At 42.7% G+C, this 17,603-nt stretch overlaps 1 protein-coding gene across 1 annotated transcript in view; it reads left to right on the top strand.

Annotated features, from left to right (window-relative positions):
• Positions 1 to 17,603, top strand: part of foxp4 (forkhead box P4) — a 92,308-nt gene that overhangs the window by 29,861 nt on the left and 44,844 nt on the right. Inside the window, 1 exon segment of the mRNA XM_030134787.1 lies at positions 2,756 to 2,935. Coding sequence (XP_029990647.1) covers positions 2,765 to 2,935 — 171 coding nt within the window. The 5' untranslated portion in view covers positions 2,756 to 2,764.

Here is a 17,603-nt window from a genome sequence, read left to right as displayed (position 1 = left end):
ATGCCCCTGCCTTTTCCCCGACCTCCATTACACCAGCTTATATACACCCATTACAGGATATGACAGAGTACACACCCTTTAGACGAGCATACCACACTACTTGAGTGTGTGTGTGTGTGTGTGTGTGTGTGTGTGTGTGTGAAAAAGAGAGGGCATGCGCTCATGTCTTTACACACTCCCCACTCTCCCATTAGGTCCTTGTCCACCTGCAAGCTCTATCTCTCTGTCTGTCTTTATCTCTCTTCCCCTCATTGCTAATAAGGTCAATGAGGAAGAGTAAGAAGCAGATGGGGGTACAGTACATTACAGCACAGCGCACTATGGTGTGGGCTAGATAGAAGGCCGGTGATTCATGCTTAGTGAGACGTGTGATGATGTGAGGAGTTTCTACTGCAGTGCAAAGTCAGTGGACTGCGCTGGGATCTGTTGATCACTCAGCACTATGCCTGGCTTCATAATATTACCGCAGGGAGCAGTTTGACCTCGCAGGGGTCTGGACAAAGGCGGTTAGAGGAGAGGAAGGAGGGAGAATGAAGGGAGAGAGTGTCGGGTAGAGGAGTGAGGTTGGAGATTAAATGACTAGCTTTAAATGTCACAATAACGCTCTACTTCTCAGTCTTAACTTCACAGCCGGATGGTTGCCAGGAGTGAGACAGGGGAGAGTCAATGGGGAGGAAAAAAATACCGCAGTGTGATTTGTGGTTTTCAAAGAGTGCAGCTTGTTAGAGAACAGTTTTGAAATGATGAAATTGGTCCATACACTCACCATACCCCGTACAGGGTCAGTCCCTTTGAATAATCATAAAAAGTAAATAAACAAAAAAACTTTTCCTACGATCACACCATCAGCCGTCCTCAGCAGATGGACGCTGCCCCTTTTCACCCTTAAAATTACAATTTTTTTATAGTACTTTCAAGATTTCTTTTTCAATATTGGCTTAAAAGTTGAGGTTGAAGGTTCATTCATGATGTTAGAAACATTTACTGAAAAACAATTGTGTCGTTTTTTGGCAAGTCCTGATTCCAAAGTCAAAAATAAACTTTCAGTCTAAACCAGGGGTCAGCAACCATTAAAATTTAATTCAGAGACATTTTCAGAGGGAGCTGTCTTGAGAAGTAAAAAAAATAAAATAAAATGAGCAGGTTTTTTAAGCAACAACATAGCTTAAATGACATATAATGTACGCTTTAACTGATGAGACGTTAACAAACAATGTATAGGTGTTTTTTAGTGGATAGAGCAAAGAGGATTACGGTCTTATAACAATTATAGTAAAATGCTTAAAAAATAATTGTTACTGATATCCATATTTTTTCAGTAAAAACAGGGAGCCAAAGAATGCATGCAGCTTGGGAATCATGTATTGCCTCCTCTAAATAATGAATAAAATACAAAGTCTTACATGAAAATATGGAAATTGTATCGCAATACAACACAACAGGTGTAGTGATTTTCATTTGGACCACAGATCTTACTGATTTTAGCGCGAATTAGAAAATTTTTTCACAATCTTGTTTAAAAAAAAAAAAAAAGATTTAATTTATTGACATTATGTTGTGTTCACAGAAGACTCAGCAGTGTGTTCTCTTAACACACCCACCACTTCATACATTCCGTACGGTACATACTGTATATTGTACCTTATACCACATACATGTTCAGGTCCTTGTCCCTTTAGCAAGTATCTGGCAGCATTCCATTAACAGAGCCACCGGCGGGGTTTCACACCCTCACCTGCTGTTAGTTACTCAGAAAAGAAAATCTATACATGTGCACACAGACACACACACACAAGTTCACCTGTTCTTGCCTCAGAGGAAAAGAAAAGTTAGTTCCTCTCATGAAATGTCTTTTATTGTTTCCCCAGAAGGCATGGGTTGTACACCTCTGAAAAATACAGACACAGACGGTTGGTAATGCCTCGATGGCGTTTTGTGTACCCACTCCGGGTTGCTGAAATAAAAGCAGTAGAACTTTCCCTCTAAAACTATGCGCTTGTGTGTTAATTTCTAAAACTGGATGAGGCAGAAAGACGAGATTCAGCTTGTCATTAGGAGTTCACAGCCTGCGTGCTTGTATGAAGGTTTGTTTTGTTTTGTATTAGCTGCCTTGTGTGTGTTCTGCGCACGTATGTGTGTGCCTCTGTGTCTCCTCTCTCCCACGCTCAGGCTCCTAACGATGGCAAATGCGCCTGTGTGTTTGCGAGGCGTTGTTTCTCAAAAAACAACAACACATCCAGGAACGGCTCGTTTTGTCGGGTTTTGTGGAAGGAGTGTGCTCTAATTAGAGAGGCCCTATGAAGGTGCATCAAACAGATCTTTCTCAAAGACCAACCTGCTCATGATTCTCACACAGCGCACACATGCCATCTCTGATTATTGGAGAAATGTGTGTGTTATTTAACTATATAGCGGAGTATTAGCAGCCGTGTCAGTGTAGATTTGCTGCAGCTCTGATCCTAATCCATGCATATGCTCCTAGACACACATTTACATGCAGACAAAAACGTGTCTGCTTCAGGTGTTGCTTTGTGGCCACTTGGGCATGTTCATGTGTGGGTGGTTCATGACCAAAAGCCCTTTTCAGAAAGCACACAGAAACACACAATTCATTTCTCTATCTCTGTGTGTGTTTACTTTACTTTCCTGCCTTGTTTGTTCTCTTAGATGGGAGCAGGCTTTCTGCTCAAACTGCCTTGGTCACTTTTGTTCAGTCTGTGTGTCCTAATCCCCCTCCCACCTCTCTTGCTTCCAGGTGCCAGTGATGATGGTGGAATCAGCCTCTGAGACCATTCGAACGACGCCGTCCAACCAGAACGGAGTCAGCAGCCTCAGCAGCCAGTCAGATGGAGGGGGAGGCAGAGAGGGCGGGTCTAATGGGGACACCAATGGGGAGATCAGCCCAGTTGACTTATTGCACCTGCAACAGCAACAGGTGTGTATATGTCTGTATCTGACATTTGCAAGTATGTTTATGGGCCTTTGTGTGCTGTGTGCATGCCATGCATGTGTTTGAATATCATGTTTACACATCTACCTGTATATACATGCTTTTAAGAGTTTTGCAACAATTCCTGCTTGTGCAACTCATGAGTAAAGTATGTACAGTACATTGTCTAGAACAGTATGTACACACACAGCGGGTTACATAAAGTACAGATGTGACAACATGTAGCTGGCCAGACTCTGGTAATTGTCAGCCAAATGCTCTGACAGGTTGGCTTGTCAGAGCTTTAATTAAATGTTTATAATCTGCCAACTAATTCAACTGGGGCAAAATTCATTATAATATTACATACACATCATGTTTTCCCTGATATATCATTGCACAATAATGGCTGAGAAACACTTGAACGCCATGCATGCCTTTAAAGCTCTGGCTAGGTGATAGAGGACATTATTATAACTATTGTGGGTTTCAGATACATTTACACATTCTCACAACTGCTTGCGAACACATGCTCAATACAACACTCAAATGCCAAAGGTGCGTGTGTGCCGCAGTTGCAAAAGAGAAGTCTTTTTGTTTCATTTTTTCACTGGTCCATGAAAAAAATGTTTGTGTTTGACACGTCAGCATGCAGTGTCTCCAGTTATGTTATATCTTGCCTCCTGTGCGTCAGTAACCCTTCAACACACACCCCCATTCCCTCAGCCCACATACACACACACACACACACACACACACATACACACACACACTGTCCACTGTGTCAAATGGAATTTCCAAACTTCCCGTAATATCTTGGATGAAAATCTACATTTTATTTCTCATTCCCCCCATAGCTCTGATTGGTCTCTAAAGGACCCGAGGATTCACATCCAAATACATGTGCAAGTGCACACTCAATTGTGTTTTTATCCAGAGGTCATAGCTTTAGTCATTTGGCCAATAACCACACAAGAATGTCCCTTGAGTACTATCGTCTAATGATGGAAACTGACTGATTCGTATTTTTATTCACTGCTGTGGAGAGATTAAGAGATCAAGACCGGTGAAGAAAATATACTTCTTTTTTCCTATCCTAGTGTTCGTGGTAAAGGCTGTACCAAGATGCTAGCAATACTGATAACTCTTTCTTATTTTGTATGTTTATTTGCATGTGTGCGTTATGTCCATCATAGAGGGTCAATTTGAGTTCTGGTCTCTCCAGCTGACTTTCTAGTTGAGGAAACCCAGAGGAAAAAATCAGGGTTTCCTCCCTGCTGCTAAAATTATTCTCCCTAATTATAATGATGGAGGCTTAGGTGAATGAAGAACACTCAAGGCCCTTCACTCCTGTCTTGCTTTCCCTCCCCTTCTTCCCCTGACTGCATCCTCACCCTGCTTCCTCAGCAACCTTCAGCCGAGGACACACACACACACATATCCGTGCACAAATGCACACAGGCACACACATAAACACCAAACCTGTAGCTCATACAAAGCAGGTCTTTATTCTCTCGGACGTGTCTGCTCTCTATGTTTTTGCACCTGTGTGTGTGTATATACATGTGTGTGTGTGTGCACACTGGTATTTCCTCTCTTTAGCGGGTTACCAACCACAAACATACCTCCCTCTCTCTTTCCATCTTTTTCTCTTCCTCTCTCTCACTGTACTTCTTTTTCCTTCAATTCGCTGTGGACCATGAAAGACAAGCACAACCTTTCCTCCAGATCCCTACCCTGCCTCACAAAAACTGTTACATCCACATGTGTAGCCATAAATACACAGTAATTTATTGTAGTAATTCGCTATTTAGAGTTCGCTGTTGAACTGAATTTGCAAATTTTGAAAATATTGAAGTTGTCATGAGGGAGAGGAGTGTTATTTCTGTACTCTAGTCATATTTTTGTGGCTCTAAAAATTCAGCTTTTTGCAAGATGTTGGCAGTTTGTTGACACACCTGTGCAGGACTGCTGTGGTGTTAAAATTTTTTTTGAAACTTTGTTTTATGTTAAAATTATTCGACTGATTCCCGGGTTTCATTTCCTCTTTAGGAACACATCTTTTTTAGTCTGTATGTAGTGTATCAACCACAGATGCAAAAATGAAAATATGTACATAAAATGTAAGCGTAATCTGCAAAACAATGAATTATGTGACAGCAGGGTCTGTTCCATACAGATAAGTTGGTTGTTCTGATGCCCCCAAAATACACTTTCTGTAAATCTTGTTTTCTGATGAAGTTAAATCTCCCTGTCTCGCTCTCTCTCTGGGCTTCATACTTTACTGTATATCTAGTGACTGAATAGAATTAAAGTTTGGTTTGTATAGGCAACAGCAGATATCTATATAGTACCTTTTATTTTTATCTTTTGCCCACCCTTCATAAAAATCAATATTGTTTGATACAGATAACCTCTATACTGACAAGTGTAAGAGAACCTGCTTTCTTGCTTCAAGTACTGGATATACCTCCTCTTCCCCTTGTTACTTTTTTCCTCCACGCTTGAGTCTCTCACCTGAAGGTGTAGTGCAGACTAGTGTTGGTGCTTAAACACCATGCCAGTGCGCAGTGGAGCAGAAAAGACACAACGACACACACACTCACACACTCAGAACTCCTGACAGCGCGGTGTTGTCAGAACACAAAGCCGTCTTTTCCTTGGGCCCCTTGGGAACCTGAGAGAAATCACAGCCATCTACAGCCGTCAAGCCCCTCCACTGGCCTCGCTCTGTCTTCTGTCTATTTCTCTGTCTCTCTTCTTCTTTTTCGGTCTGTGTTTTCTTCTTCTTTTGCTTTTACGATAGACAGACAGACAGACAGACAGACAGACAGACAGACAGACAGACAGACAGACAGACAGATAGATAGATAGATAGATAGATAGATAGATAGATAGATAGATAGATAGATAGATAGATAGATAGATAGATAGATAGATAGATAGATAGATAGATAGATAGATGGCACAGGTTTGTAGATGCTATAGTGGTCAGCAATGTGCTGTGACTGAGATTTAGGACATGGGACATATATAGCCATAGGGAACGGAGGTAATAGGAGGGGCAAAGAGGCAGTACATTGAGGATTGTAGAGGGTGGGAGTGGATGGGGGGTGAGGGGCATTGGTGGGCTGGAAAAGAGGAATAGAGGGATGAGGGAGGGGTGTAACACTGAGACGTGTCAGAAAAGGGCGCCTGGGCCTCCCTGTGGAATGTGGCCTGTCTGCCTCCCCAGAAAGAACAGAGCAGGAGAGAGGGAAGAAAGGGAAGAGGGGGTGAAGACCAGTTCTGCCCCATCATTGAGGGGAGGGAGGGAGAGAAAACAAAGAACAGAGTGAGGGCAAGAGGAAGGAGAGGTGGAAAAGTGAGAGTGCAGTGGAGAGTGTATGGCACTTTGTTGAGGTGCCGGGCACGGGTGTAGACATGAAATGATGCATAGCAGAGGAGAAATGTAAGCAGGATAAATCCTAACAAACCTCAAAGTTTGTGTGTGTATGTGTGTGTGTGGGGCTGAATGGGAAGGTGCTCTGATGAGAAACAGGTGTCTTCAATTCTTTCCTTCTCTTTACGTCTCTCATCCCCCTTTTTCAAATGTGAGTCCGCACTTTGAACACCGTCACCCCCACCCTCTCTTCTCTTCTCGCTCATTTCTGTCTCCTTCTTTTCCCTCACCATCAATTAATCGCTTCTGGTGTTCCAGCAGCAACAGTAGTAACGGCTGGTGATGACGGGAAGAGAGCGGAGAAAGTGGGAGAGAGGAAAGAGAGAGGGATGGTGACAAAAAGGTGCCATTTCCTCTCAGGAATGCCACTCATCGGTCGTCACCAGCTATAGAGGGTTTTTCCTCTTACTCTCTGTCTTTCTTTCTCTCTTGCCCTTAACACACTCAAATAAAAAGTGTGATTGTTGCTGTGGCCCTTCTTCCCTAAGGGTTGAAAAGGAACGTTGGTTGAGAAAAAGCCAGTTTTAGAAATTGGTTTGGAGTTTCGATCCCCACTTCCATTTGTCACAGCTTATTTTTTTCATCCACGCTTTCATGTTGCTTTCTCACTTGCACACACACACATACAATATGTGCATACTAGTTGCCTTTGTTTCTCTCCCTCTCTCTTGCTTACACACATGCACAGAGCTGATGTGAGTTAATGAAGGGTGTAATTAAGGAGCCACAGTGATGACTGGAGATCAGGGGAAACCGATACAGATCTCAGATATACACAAACACTGATGAAAGATAGCTGTTTTGTGTGTATGCACATGTGCAAGAGTGTGCATTTGGGTCTGATGCTGAGAGAGCTTTGTGGACAGATGTATGAGACTGGTGTGTGTGCGTTAACAGATGATGAAAGATGCTGGAAGAGTCAGATAACGTATGGCTTCCTGTTAGATAGGCTAGACTTAGTAATTAGATGGAGGTGTGGAGGTTTAGCGACATGTGCGATTGTATAGCACGGCTACAAGGCCTTGCTAAATTATGGGAGGTGAATGTTGGTTACTAGGACAGATATGTCCTGTTTGACCCCATGCTTTCTGCAAGAGTTCACTTTCAGGTCAAGAGTGCAGAGGAAGGGGTAGGTAGAAAAGAGCAGGTTTATCTTTAAAAAAAAAAAAAAGACACATTTTCTAATATGTTATTGCAGTGAAATTTCATTTAGTTCCATTATATTTGCATTTTGTGAATCTGCATTGCAGTGTTTATCCCATATAGTTATTTTTTCCACGTATCTGTCTGCATGCATAACCAGTGTATGTGTGTGTATATGTGCATGTGTCCGTCTGTCGTGTGTGTCGGCCTGTAAATCAGTCCCAGGCCTCTCTCTGAGTGCTGTCACCTCCTAAAAGCTTTCCCTTGGTCTGGGCCAGGCCTTCCTCTTTATGTTTGAGGTCAGTATAGTTCACAGGTCAGCAGAGGTCATGCTGAGACAGAGGAGGGGCAAGTTGGGTTGCCTAGCATCATAGAACACCCACTGCTGTTACCGCGGTGATACAAAGAAACCTATAGAGCACCAACTTCCTCTAGGAGTCTTAAAAGCACCAGCGACGCTCTTTATCTGTCTACTTTGACTTTTACTTTCCTTTTTTTTTTTACCCTGTCGATTCCTCTATATAAGAATCTGCTTGTATTGATTTGTGAAGACAGAATAGACGCAACTGTCAGCCTGGATATTTATATTTAGGACATTCATTCAATTTGTGCACTGTTTATTCACTTGAGGGCGGCAGGAGGTTTTGTGTATGCAGTCATTTCTTTGCAATCACTTTCTTATTTTTTGCAGCTCTGAAATGTAAACACACACATTGCCATAAACACACCTGCACATAGGTCACTAATGCATTTCACATGTCCCCCTTCTTTATATTCCGCATCCAGTGCTTTTTTTCTCGCATTGAGGCCTAATTCTGAGATGCTGAGATGTTGTATTTATGAGCACTCATAAATTGTTTTTATTGCTTTTTCCAGCTAGACCAGAGTGTTGGAGAAGCAACTGACTGCAAGTTGGAGAGCAGAAAGTTGTTCTCACTATTGATGTCCTTTCAAAACCTCGCTTTTTCTGTTTCTTACAGAGGCACAACCATGGTTTGACAAATTTCTGAAACATATATATCAGATTTTATGCCTGTAAACTAGCCCTGTTGTATTATTATGCTTCACATAAGCACGCTACAAGGCTGCAACTCTTGTGGATAAAGAGCAGACAGACAGTAGACATGGTCCACCAGCCCAGATCAGCCAGCATGGACATAGTCACAGTTGGTTGACCCCACCATCCAAGAGGCTCAGGGACAAGAATAGACAGATACCAATGGAAGGAGAAGGATAAGTGTGTGTAAGTGTGTGAGAGTGTGTTTGTATGTCCTGTCTCTGTTGTGGAGACTAAGATATACACACATCTCCGGGCACCTGAAGGGGTTAGGTTGGGTTCGGTTGCCATGGGAGTGTTTGGAAGCACTTACACTTGGTAGGCCAAGCCGTGCTGTCAGGTAAATAACACACACATGTCTGTACACACTCACATGCACAGGGTCCGACACATGAAGAAGTTCCTGTTTTTCTGAGAGTAAAAAAGTTGATTGTTGACTCTTAGTCTTCAAAGGATATCGTAACGCTGACCAACGCTTTTGTAAGAGGTTAGGGGTCACTGAGCAAAGCTTAGGCGTCATACTGTTTCAGTGACAGTGGGATAACCGGGTGTGTGCATGGGTACCTCCTGACACTGGTCACGGTTTGCTGCTTTCACTATTAATTAAGCATTCAGCCTAGATTGGTTTTAATTGACAGTCTCAGAGTTCATTAACAAAAGCTTTCGTTTACAACCTCTACCTATAGTATATACAAGAGACAAAAACCATCGCTTGGTCTTCTCTCATTTCTTAATGTCGTCACCCCCCTGTGCCCACATCTAAATCAGAGCCAGAGATGGACACTGAGGGGGAATTGAGAGAGTAAGTGAGGAGTAAAGAAGAAATGTGCAACACTTACAAGGCTGCTAGGCAAGTAGTTACCCTGGAAACAGTCAAGAGCCCTGGATGCACACAATGAACACGCACGCATACACACCACACACACAATAGTTGCAGAGGCCTAAAGTGTTGCTAATTAGCTAGTCTGTGCTGGTTCTTTGTGTGAGCCATTTTAAAGGAGAGATTAGAGTCAACAGGGAGGAGGAGAGGAATGTAGCTCTTCTCTCATTCTCGTTTGCTTCTGCGTGTCTTGGACAGTGTATGGCTGTCTTTTTTCACCCAATAAGAAAATGATTTTTTTTGTCACATCAGTTAAGTTTACGGTAACTCAGAACATAAATTATGAACCTAATTGTGCGTCTTATTTACAAACTTCTCACATTTCAAAACTAAAATTATGCTGAGCTTTATGGTTTTTCATCTTGAAATTTGTGCCCCCTCACATCTGGCTGGATTGACCCTCTCGCTTAGTCTCACAGCCCAATGTACGCACACACACACACGCTTCCCCATTTCCCCTTTTGTGAATGCACCCCACCCCTGCTTCTCATTTTGGGAAGTTAAAGATTTTGTGCTTGTGTAGAAGTTCAATTTCTTGTACAGCAGGCAGCCTTTGTTGTGCCTGCCCACTTCCGGTGTTTGTGTGTATGTGTGTGTCAGTGAGTGTGTGTGGTAAGGGTGGGTGTGAGGGTGTGTCCTTCTCCATCTCCACAGCCACAACCAGGTGTAAAAACCCTCTGAACTAAAAACATGAAAGAGTTTTATTTCCATCGAAGCGGGCAGGCTAATACTTTTACAGGCCACTGACGAGGAACATGTTTTTCTAAAAATTTTTTGTTTGACCAACAGGCGTCTGTGTGTGCATTTGTCTTAACTTGTGTATGCGTCTCTGTATGCTTGTACACATGGCAGACAGTCTGTGTTTGTGTATGTATGTGTTTTCCCTCTGTCTCCTGAGCTAAGTCTTGGCAGTGCCTTGCATGTGTTATTAGTTTGATTTTTTTTTTTTTTCTTTTTGGTTATTAATAATAACAGTTAAACGGTTTCCATATGTGAGGCCTGGTTGCCAGGCTAGTGCTATCCTCATCATGGGCTGGCCTCGCACAGTCTCCCCTCATAGGAGCTGCTCTTGTTGGGCAGGAGACGCAGCTTAAATTCTGGAGGTCACCCAACTAAGACCTAACACCTAAGAGGCCTTGTCTCCCCAGGAGCATGACCAAACTACTTAACTGTCCTAGCTTATACAAGATGAGGGCTAAATATTACAAGGTACACTGTGTGTGTCTTTGTGTATGTGTGTTTTCCTCTGTGGGCTGGGTCTGTCTGGAGTGAGACCTTCCTCTCTTGCCAAACGAGCTGTGTTGAAAACCACAGGGAAACTGCATATGTGTATATAATGTATGACGTGTATTTATGTGTGTGTGCGTGTGTGCATGTGTGTGTGTGAGGAAACTGCTGTAGAGCTATTTGCCATCAATTAGCCGCCTGGACTGAGATGAGGCCTACAGTACAGAGGGAGCAGCTTTTATATTCTCAGGAAAGGAGTTCCCCTCTCTTTTTGTCCCTGTTCACCTCATCATTATCTTTAATTGTCTCTTTTTTGTTGCCCTTTTCCCTTCACTTAACAGAAAAAAGCTGACAACATCTCCTTAGGAAGCTGTAGATTTTGTCTGTGCGTGTGTCTGTATGTGTGTATGTGATGATGTATTGTGTTATGATATAAAGCAGTCCTGGGTATTCAGTCAGCTTCTTTTTATGACCATGCTTATACCCCTGTGAATCAATAGAAACATTAGATGAGTGTATGGATATAGTTGAAGGGGAGAGGTTTTCTCGTTTCACAAAACAGTTTTCAACTGAAGAGAACCATCTGGAAAACGGCAGGGTCCTCTGAGTTTAGAACAGGTCCCTTTTGTGAAAAATAGGATGTGAAAAAAAAAAATCTAAAATCGGCCAGGGTTTTCAAACATTACGGCATATTTTGAAGTTCTTTTGGAGTTTGTGAGTTTTTATTACGTTGGCTCGTGAACGCGGTCTTTCCTCTCTTTAATGGTCAGTCTGGGCCCAGAGAAGCTTGCTTCAGCCATTTTAAAACCTCAGCTCTCGAACGGTGCCTTTATATTGCGGAAACATTACATTAAATAGCTGAACGGGATTGCGGCTGGCTGGTGTTTCTGAAGGTGTCCCAGATAGTTCCAGCTCGGCAGCGGCCTAAAATGATTGAGCCGTTCAGTGCCATTCAAGCTCAGTTTTATATTGGTGGACAACGGGTTTGAAGTCCATGTTGCTATGAGCGAAAACAAATGGCAGGAAAGCTGGTGAGGCCGTCCGGAAAGAGCTGATTAATACCAGAAAAAGAGACGGCCTACGTGAGGAAGAGTTAAAGGAGAGGGGTGAAGTCTTGGCAGAACAGAATTTATTTGTAACCCACCGTAAAATTGGGAGGCTTTAGCTGGCTTTGGTTCAGACTGCCCCTTATCCCTATATGTTTACCCCCTAGAAACATATATAGCTACCCTTACGTATGTTTACCCACCACTGTTCCAGAATTCTTAAAGAGCTAGAATGTGTGGTGACATCAAACAAATCAATTTTTATATTTTTATCACTGTTAGCAAAGAGGGGAATGATTAACCTGATTTGTAATGGTGTTTAACTCATCACAACAGTATTATAAGTGTTGTTAACATATTCGTTTGATATATATTTTCCCTGCAGTGACGACAACATGATCAGAAAATCTCCCTCTTTTCTTGTAATGTTACATTTGGTGGAAACATGAGCATCATTGAAATCAGTTGGAATACTAAAATCCACATTTGGGCCATGGTTGGAAACATACATTGATAAAGAATGATTTTCTTGTGAGTTGCAGTACTTACAGTAGCTTTTTAAAATGCCAGATGCAAAAAATTCAAGGCTAATCCTTAAATTTGCCTTTACATTAAACAACCAGACGTAGACATACAGACATTGTCACAGTGGGCTGGCAAAGATCCCCTCAAGAGATCAACAGCTGCATTCACAAGGCACAGTTTCCAGTGGTATCCCTGGACAATCTATTTTAGGCCTTCATCTAACCCATATCTGCTCTCCAAATTTAATGTGGTGAATAAGGGTATGGGTAACATATTTGGAGAGACGAAAGAGGAGGGGGCAAGGCACAAAAGAGACAGAATACTTGGAGGAATGCCAACAAAACTTTTGTAAGTTATATATTATATGGGGAGGCGGGGTGAGAGCAAGAGACAGATCGGGTGATATAGACGGAGAGAAAGAAAGTAGGAGCGATCTGGGAAAGCAATCTGGTTTTTGTGGCGACTGACAGTGATGTATCTGATTCGTGAGATTCCACCACGGCTGTAACCAAGCCTTCACTCATATATGCCCCAAAGTCATATAGCAATCCCACAAACTGTCACCCCCTCGGTAATCTGACTTTGTATACAATGTGTGGATGAAAATCTAAGGCATATCTGAATACAGGTGAGCCGGTACTACATCATTCTTTTAAAATATTACATGTTTTGTGTTAACATCTGTTCAGTCTTGTTTCATCTTCTCTCTGTTCATCATTCTATTTTCTACGAGCGTCCAGAGAAAGAAAAAAGCACAATAGAGAAAAAAGAGATTTATGGCTAGAAATACTAGTCAAGAGTAGCGAATACCAATCCGCAAGGAGACACTAGATTAAAGTAGGAGTGGGGTTTACTGGAGTTTGGAGGTGTTTTTGGTGTTAAAGTGTGAAGATGCAGTGCACACAGATACAAGGGATCACTGGGGTGACCCAGGAGGAAGGCAGCGTTGGCACAGCTTTAGCTTGGCTTTCAGCTTCGATGACAACACTCCAGAAAGCATATAAAGAGTGAGAGGGAACTAAGTGTTAAAAAAAAAGGAGATCCACCACTGTTCTCTGAACCCAGCCTCCACTGATCCAAAATCAGAAAGCGTGCAGGCCTGTAGAAAGGCAGCTGGGTGTGACGAGCTCTTTTCTACATCTTCACCCTGTATCTATCTACCCCTCCATCTATCGCTCTCTCTTGGGAAAGAAAAGGGATAGATGTGTGGAAGAGTGATGCATCACAGGTCCCTTTTCCCTCTGCTGAGCTAGTAAAGCAGACAGTGGATACTTGTTTGGCACTGGAAAGATTTGTTGCGTACGACGCTACCGAAACATCTGAATCAGTGGATTAGTCTAGCCTGGTTTAACTCCGTCATGAACAGATGAAACAATAGGCCTCGCTCTCACCCTCACTTGTGCTCCCGTTTCTTTTTTGTGCACTCCTTTTCTTGGTCTAAGAGAGAAGAAATCCGATACCACCTGCCTCCCTCTTGCCCTTCCTCACTCCCCTTCTCCTCCTCCTCCTCCTCCTCCCCCTTCTCCCCGAAGGACAGCCCACTGTCTGCCCTGGGGGCTGTTTATCTACGGGGGGAGATGAGGAGGAGAGGGGTTGAAGGGGGACGGGTTGTTTCGTTTCGGCCGTCAACAATGGACCTCAGTCAGTGCTGACGGATTACTCCAACATATGGTACCCACCTGTCTCTCTCTCTCTCTCTCTCTCTCTCTCTCTCTCTCTCTCTCTCTCTCTCTTTCCCTGTCGGCCCCCCTCCTCTCCCTCCTTCTCTACATCTCTCTGTTTAGATTTCTTTGCTTATTCCTGCGTTCTCTCTCCCTGTCTCACCCAAACACACTGGGCGGATTAGAGGCCAGATTCATCACACACACAGACCTGTTTGCTTTAGCAACCTGAGCCAGGAACAGACACACACACACACACACACACACACACACACACACACACAAGAGGGCTGGCCTTACTACATGTTGGTTGTTCTTCATTCTCACTATGGTAGGTAGAGCAGAATTCATTTTGACATATTAAAAAAAATGACGCACATTTTGAAGTATCATTACCATTAGAAATATGAAAACATCATTGAAAAACTTTTTCTGCTTCCCTGAGGTAGTTTGCCTTTGAAGGTAATGAAAGTTAATGTTCTTAATGGGAGATGGAAACACTTTTGTGATTAGGATCTAATGTAATGAAGATTTAGCTCACATGACTGATCAGCTGTTTTAACCTGGCACCACAACAATACTGGTAGTACCAACAGGTACATGGAAATTGTTGAGGAAACTGAAATATTCCTTGGTGTCATCCCTGAAAAGACATCACAACTATTTTAGATGGAAAAAGGCGGTGAAATGCTCTACTTTCCTATACATTTTTTTTTGTACCATAATCAAAAGTTTGCTTCTAACTTGCTTGACAGTTTTAGAAACACAGGTACTAACACACACACATACAGAATGGTTATTATACACAAATAGTGCAATGAAATTTCCTCATTTTTTTCATTGCATTTTCAAACTGCTCAACATCCATCCTTTAGACTAGCCTGTATTGTATGCATGTTTGTGTGTGTGCATGTGTGTGACCCTGCTGGATTAAAAAAATGCACTGTTATTAAAAGCTGTGTCAGAGGCGATGATTTACAGAGGGGAGCGATGACAAGTCAGAAGAACTCACACACTGAACTGAAATACACACACACTCATGCTCACACTGTGCTCTCAGGCCTCCAAGCTGAGCAGTGACCTCCTCACCCCTCCTTCCCTTTCCTCCTCCTCCTCCCTCCCTCTCTCACTCTAATAAAACCTGTCTGACACCACTGATGTGTGTATATGAGTATGCGTGTTTGTGTGTGTGTGTGCTCTGCGGCAGCACAAAGACTCTGTTGTTGGGCCTCCCTCTTAGGCCTCCCTTATATTTTCTTTAAAGGTGCAGTGCGCCCCCAAGAATGCCACAGGGGGAGCAGGGAGCTGGGGTTGGAAGAGTCCAGGAGGAGGTGGTGTGTGTGGTTGGAAAGGGGGGCATGCTTTACAATGGTACAGCTCACCCAGGTCACTGAGAGAAAAAGGAGAGGAGTGAGTATGAAGAGAAGAAATGAAAGAGGAGGGTCAAAGACGAGGGTTGCTTCTTGACTAAGTAGATACAGTACGAGAGAACTTCAATCTGGTTGGCTGATCGCTTTTGTGTTTTTCTACTCAAACCTGGTAATTTGTCACACTGTATATGCAGTGAAAAACCATTTACGAGTATTTTAAAGTCAGCAATTACTCCATTCACTTGCTGACAGTGTATAGGTTCATAGTATGAGCTAAATAATAGAGCCCCAACTTTGACAGTTTCATCAAAAATATAACTTTAAGGCTCACAGCAGACACTTTAATATGAGAAAGAATAATGGTGGACCATATAAAGACATTTCTTCTTCTGAGTCCAGTATTGTCTGCATTAGAGCACCTTAAAATTACCTGTCATTCAAGTTTTTACCAAGAGTCTGTATTGAAATTGTCGCCCATGACTCGTATGAATAATATGATGTGTGAGTTTGGTATTGTTAAGTAAAATGAAAGTACTGGTTCCTTATAGTAGACACTGATTTAAAACAGCAGTGTTAACTTCTTTGTTGAAGGGTTAGGGGCTGAAGTCTGCAGTGCAAATGAATCATTCCAAGAAAAGTAGATTTCAAAACTTACAGAATTACTTATTCAGGTTTTAAATTTTCATAAGAGTAAAGAGTTTTTAAGGCACTTATTAGGGTAACATGATTCACTGTCTGAACATTACACCGATATCATAAAAATACTCTTATTAATGTTGCCCAGCTCTTAAGCTGCACTGAGTAATCATTTTTAATGCCAACCAAAAAGAAATCTCTAAAGTAGCACAGCTTTTCCTTTTTGCTGTGGTGCATTAAAATAAACACTTCAACCCCACAATACAGACTCTGTTTAAATATCTTGAGAATCCTATGTTTTGCAAGAGGTTCTTGTCACACACATACTCATGCAAACACATCCACGAATACAGGCAAAGGAGAGGAGACAGGCATCACCTCTGCTTGGTTGTAGCGTTTATGAAAGCCATAAATGGCTCTTTAATATAGTGGTAATCAGGGTGGTAATTTGGGTGGAATTGTCCCTTATTGTTGCCAGACATGCCTTCCCAACTCCTGCCAACACACACGTATTCACTCACACGCAGACAAACACACACACTCACTCCTGGGCAGACAGGGTGTTCAAGGAGTAATTCACACCACATGCCAACAAACTGGGCGGTTGTGTTTGTGTGTGTGTATGTGTGTGTGTGTGTGTGTGTGTGTGTGTCTGTGCCTGCTTTAATGCAGAGGTCAAACCAGTAAATGGGAGGGGGTTCCCAGGATTTTTGTTAAAATGCTAAAATGCATTTGTGTGTGCGTATGTGCATGTGTGCAGGCATGTCCACAGCCACGTCTGTGTGTGTGTGTGTTTTAATTGCGGTCTCAGCAAAAGTAGCAAGTGTGCTTGATACAGATGGTTTTCATCACTCTGACTGCACAGAGAACTTCTCTTTCTGTCTGTCTCACTCTAATCTCCCTCACTGTTTTTGTAATTAAACATTACTCAATGTTCACAAACTTCTAATCTGACAATTCATTAAATATGTACTGATATACAGTAGCTGTGTGGTGCTTCACAGCCTCATAGTGTTATAGTATTGTGCACTCGTGGCATAAAGCTTTAGAATTGATTTTATTTGCTGTTGAGTAAGAACTTCCATGGAACTGACTCCTTTTGGCCGTTAATTTGTGGTGTCCACACACACATACACACACACTTGACTTTCATAAATCAATATTTACCAAAGAACCTTTCCCCTTTGAGTCAGAGGAAGCAAATGTGCATCCTGCTGTCTCCCCTCTCTAACCCTCTGTCATGAGGTTATGCTTGTGTTTGTGTGTATGAGTGTACACTTACAGTAAGTGCAAGGCAGCTTTTGTGTTGTGAGATGAGTATTTTTTCTGTTTTCGGAGCAGTTCAGACATTCCAGCAAAAATGCCGGTGCCTCGGGGGCTGATTTGTCCTGATGATAGAGTGCTTGAGTGTGAACGCTCTAACAAACAACACAACAAAGAAAAGATAGAAATGTGATGACTCAAAGAAAGATATTTACCGTGTCTTTATTACCGAGTGGGGTGCGGAGCTTGAGAAATGGAAGGTTGCAAAGAAAAAAAAAAAAAGATATGAGGACAGACAGACAGTGGGAGGGCTGGCTGAGATAGCGGAGTCGGCAGGATGAATCGGCAACACTCAAGGGCAGTGGAAGAATGGAGGTGGAGGGGAAGGCAGAGAGAGAGAGAGAGAGGGCTGGAGAGCGATGGT

Source organism: Sphaeramia orbicularis, chromosome 5 (genome assembly GCF_902148855.1).
Source record: "Sphaeramia orbicularis chromosome 5, fSphaOr1.1, whole genome shotgun sequence".
NCBI classification, from domain to species: domain Eukaryota; kingdom Metazoa; phylum Chordata; class Actinopteri; order Kurtiformes; family Apogonidae; genus Sphaeramia; species Sphaeramia orbicularis.
Note: the sequence above shows the minus strand (reverse complement) of the source record. Positions and strands in the feature narration are given on the sequence as shown.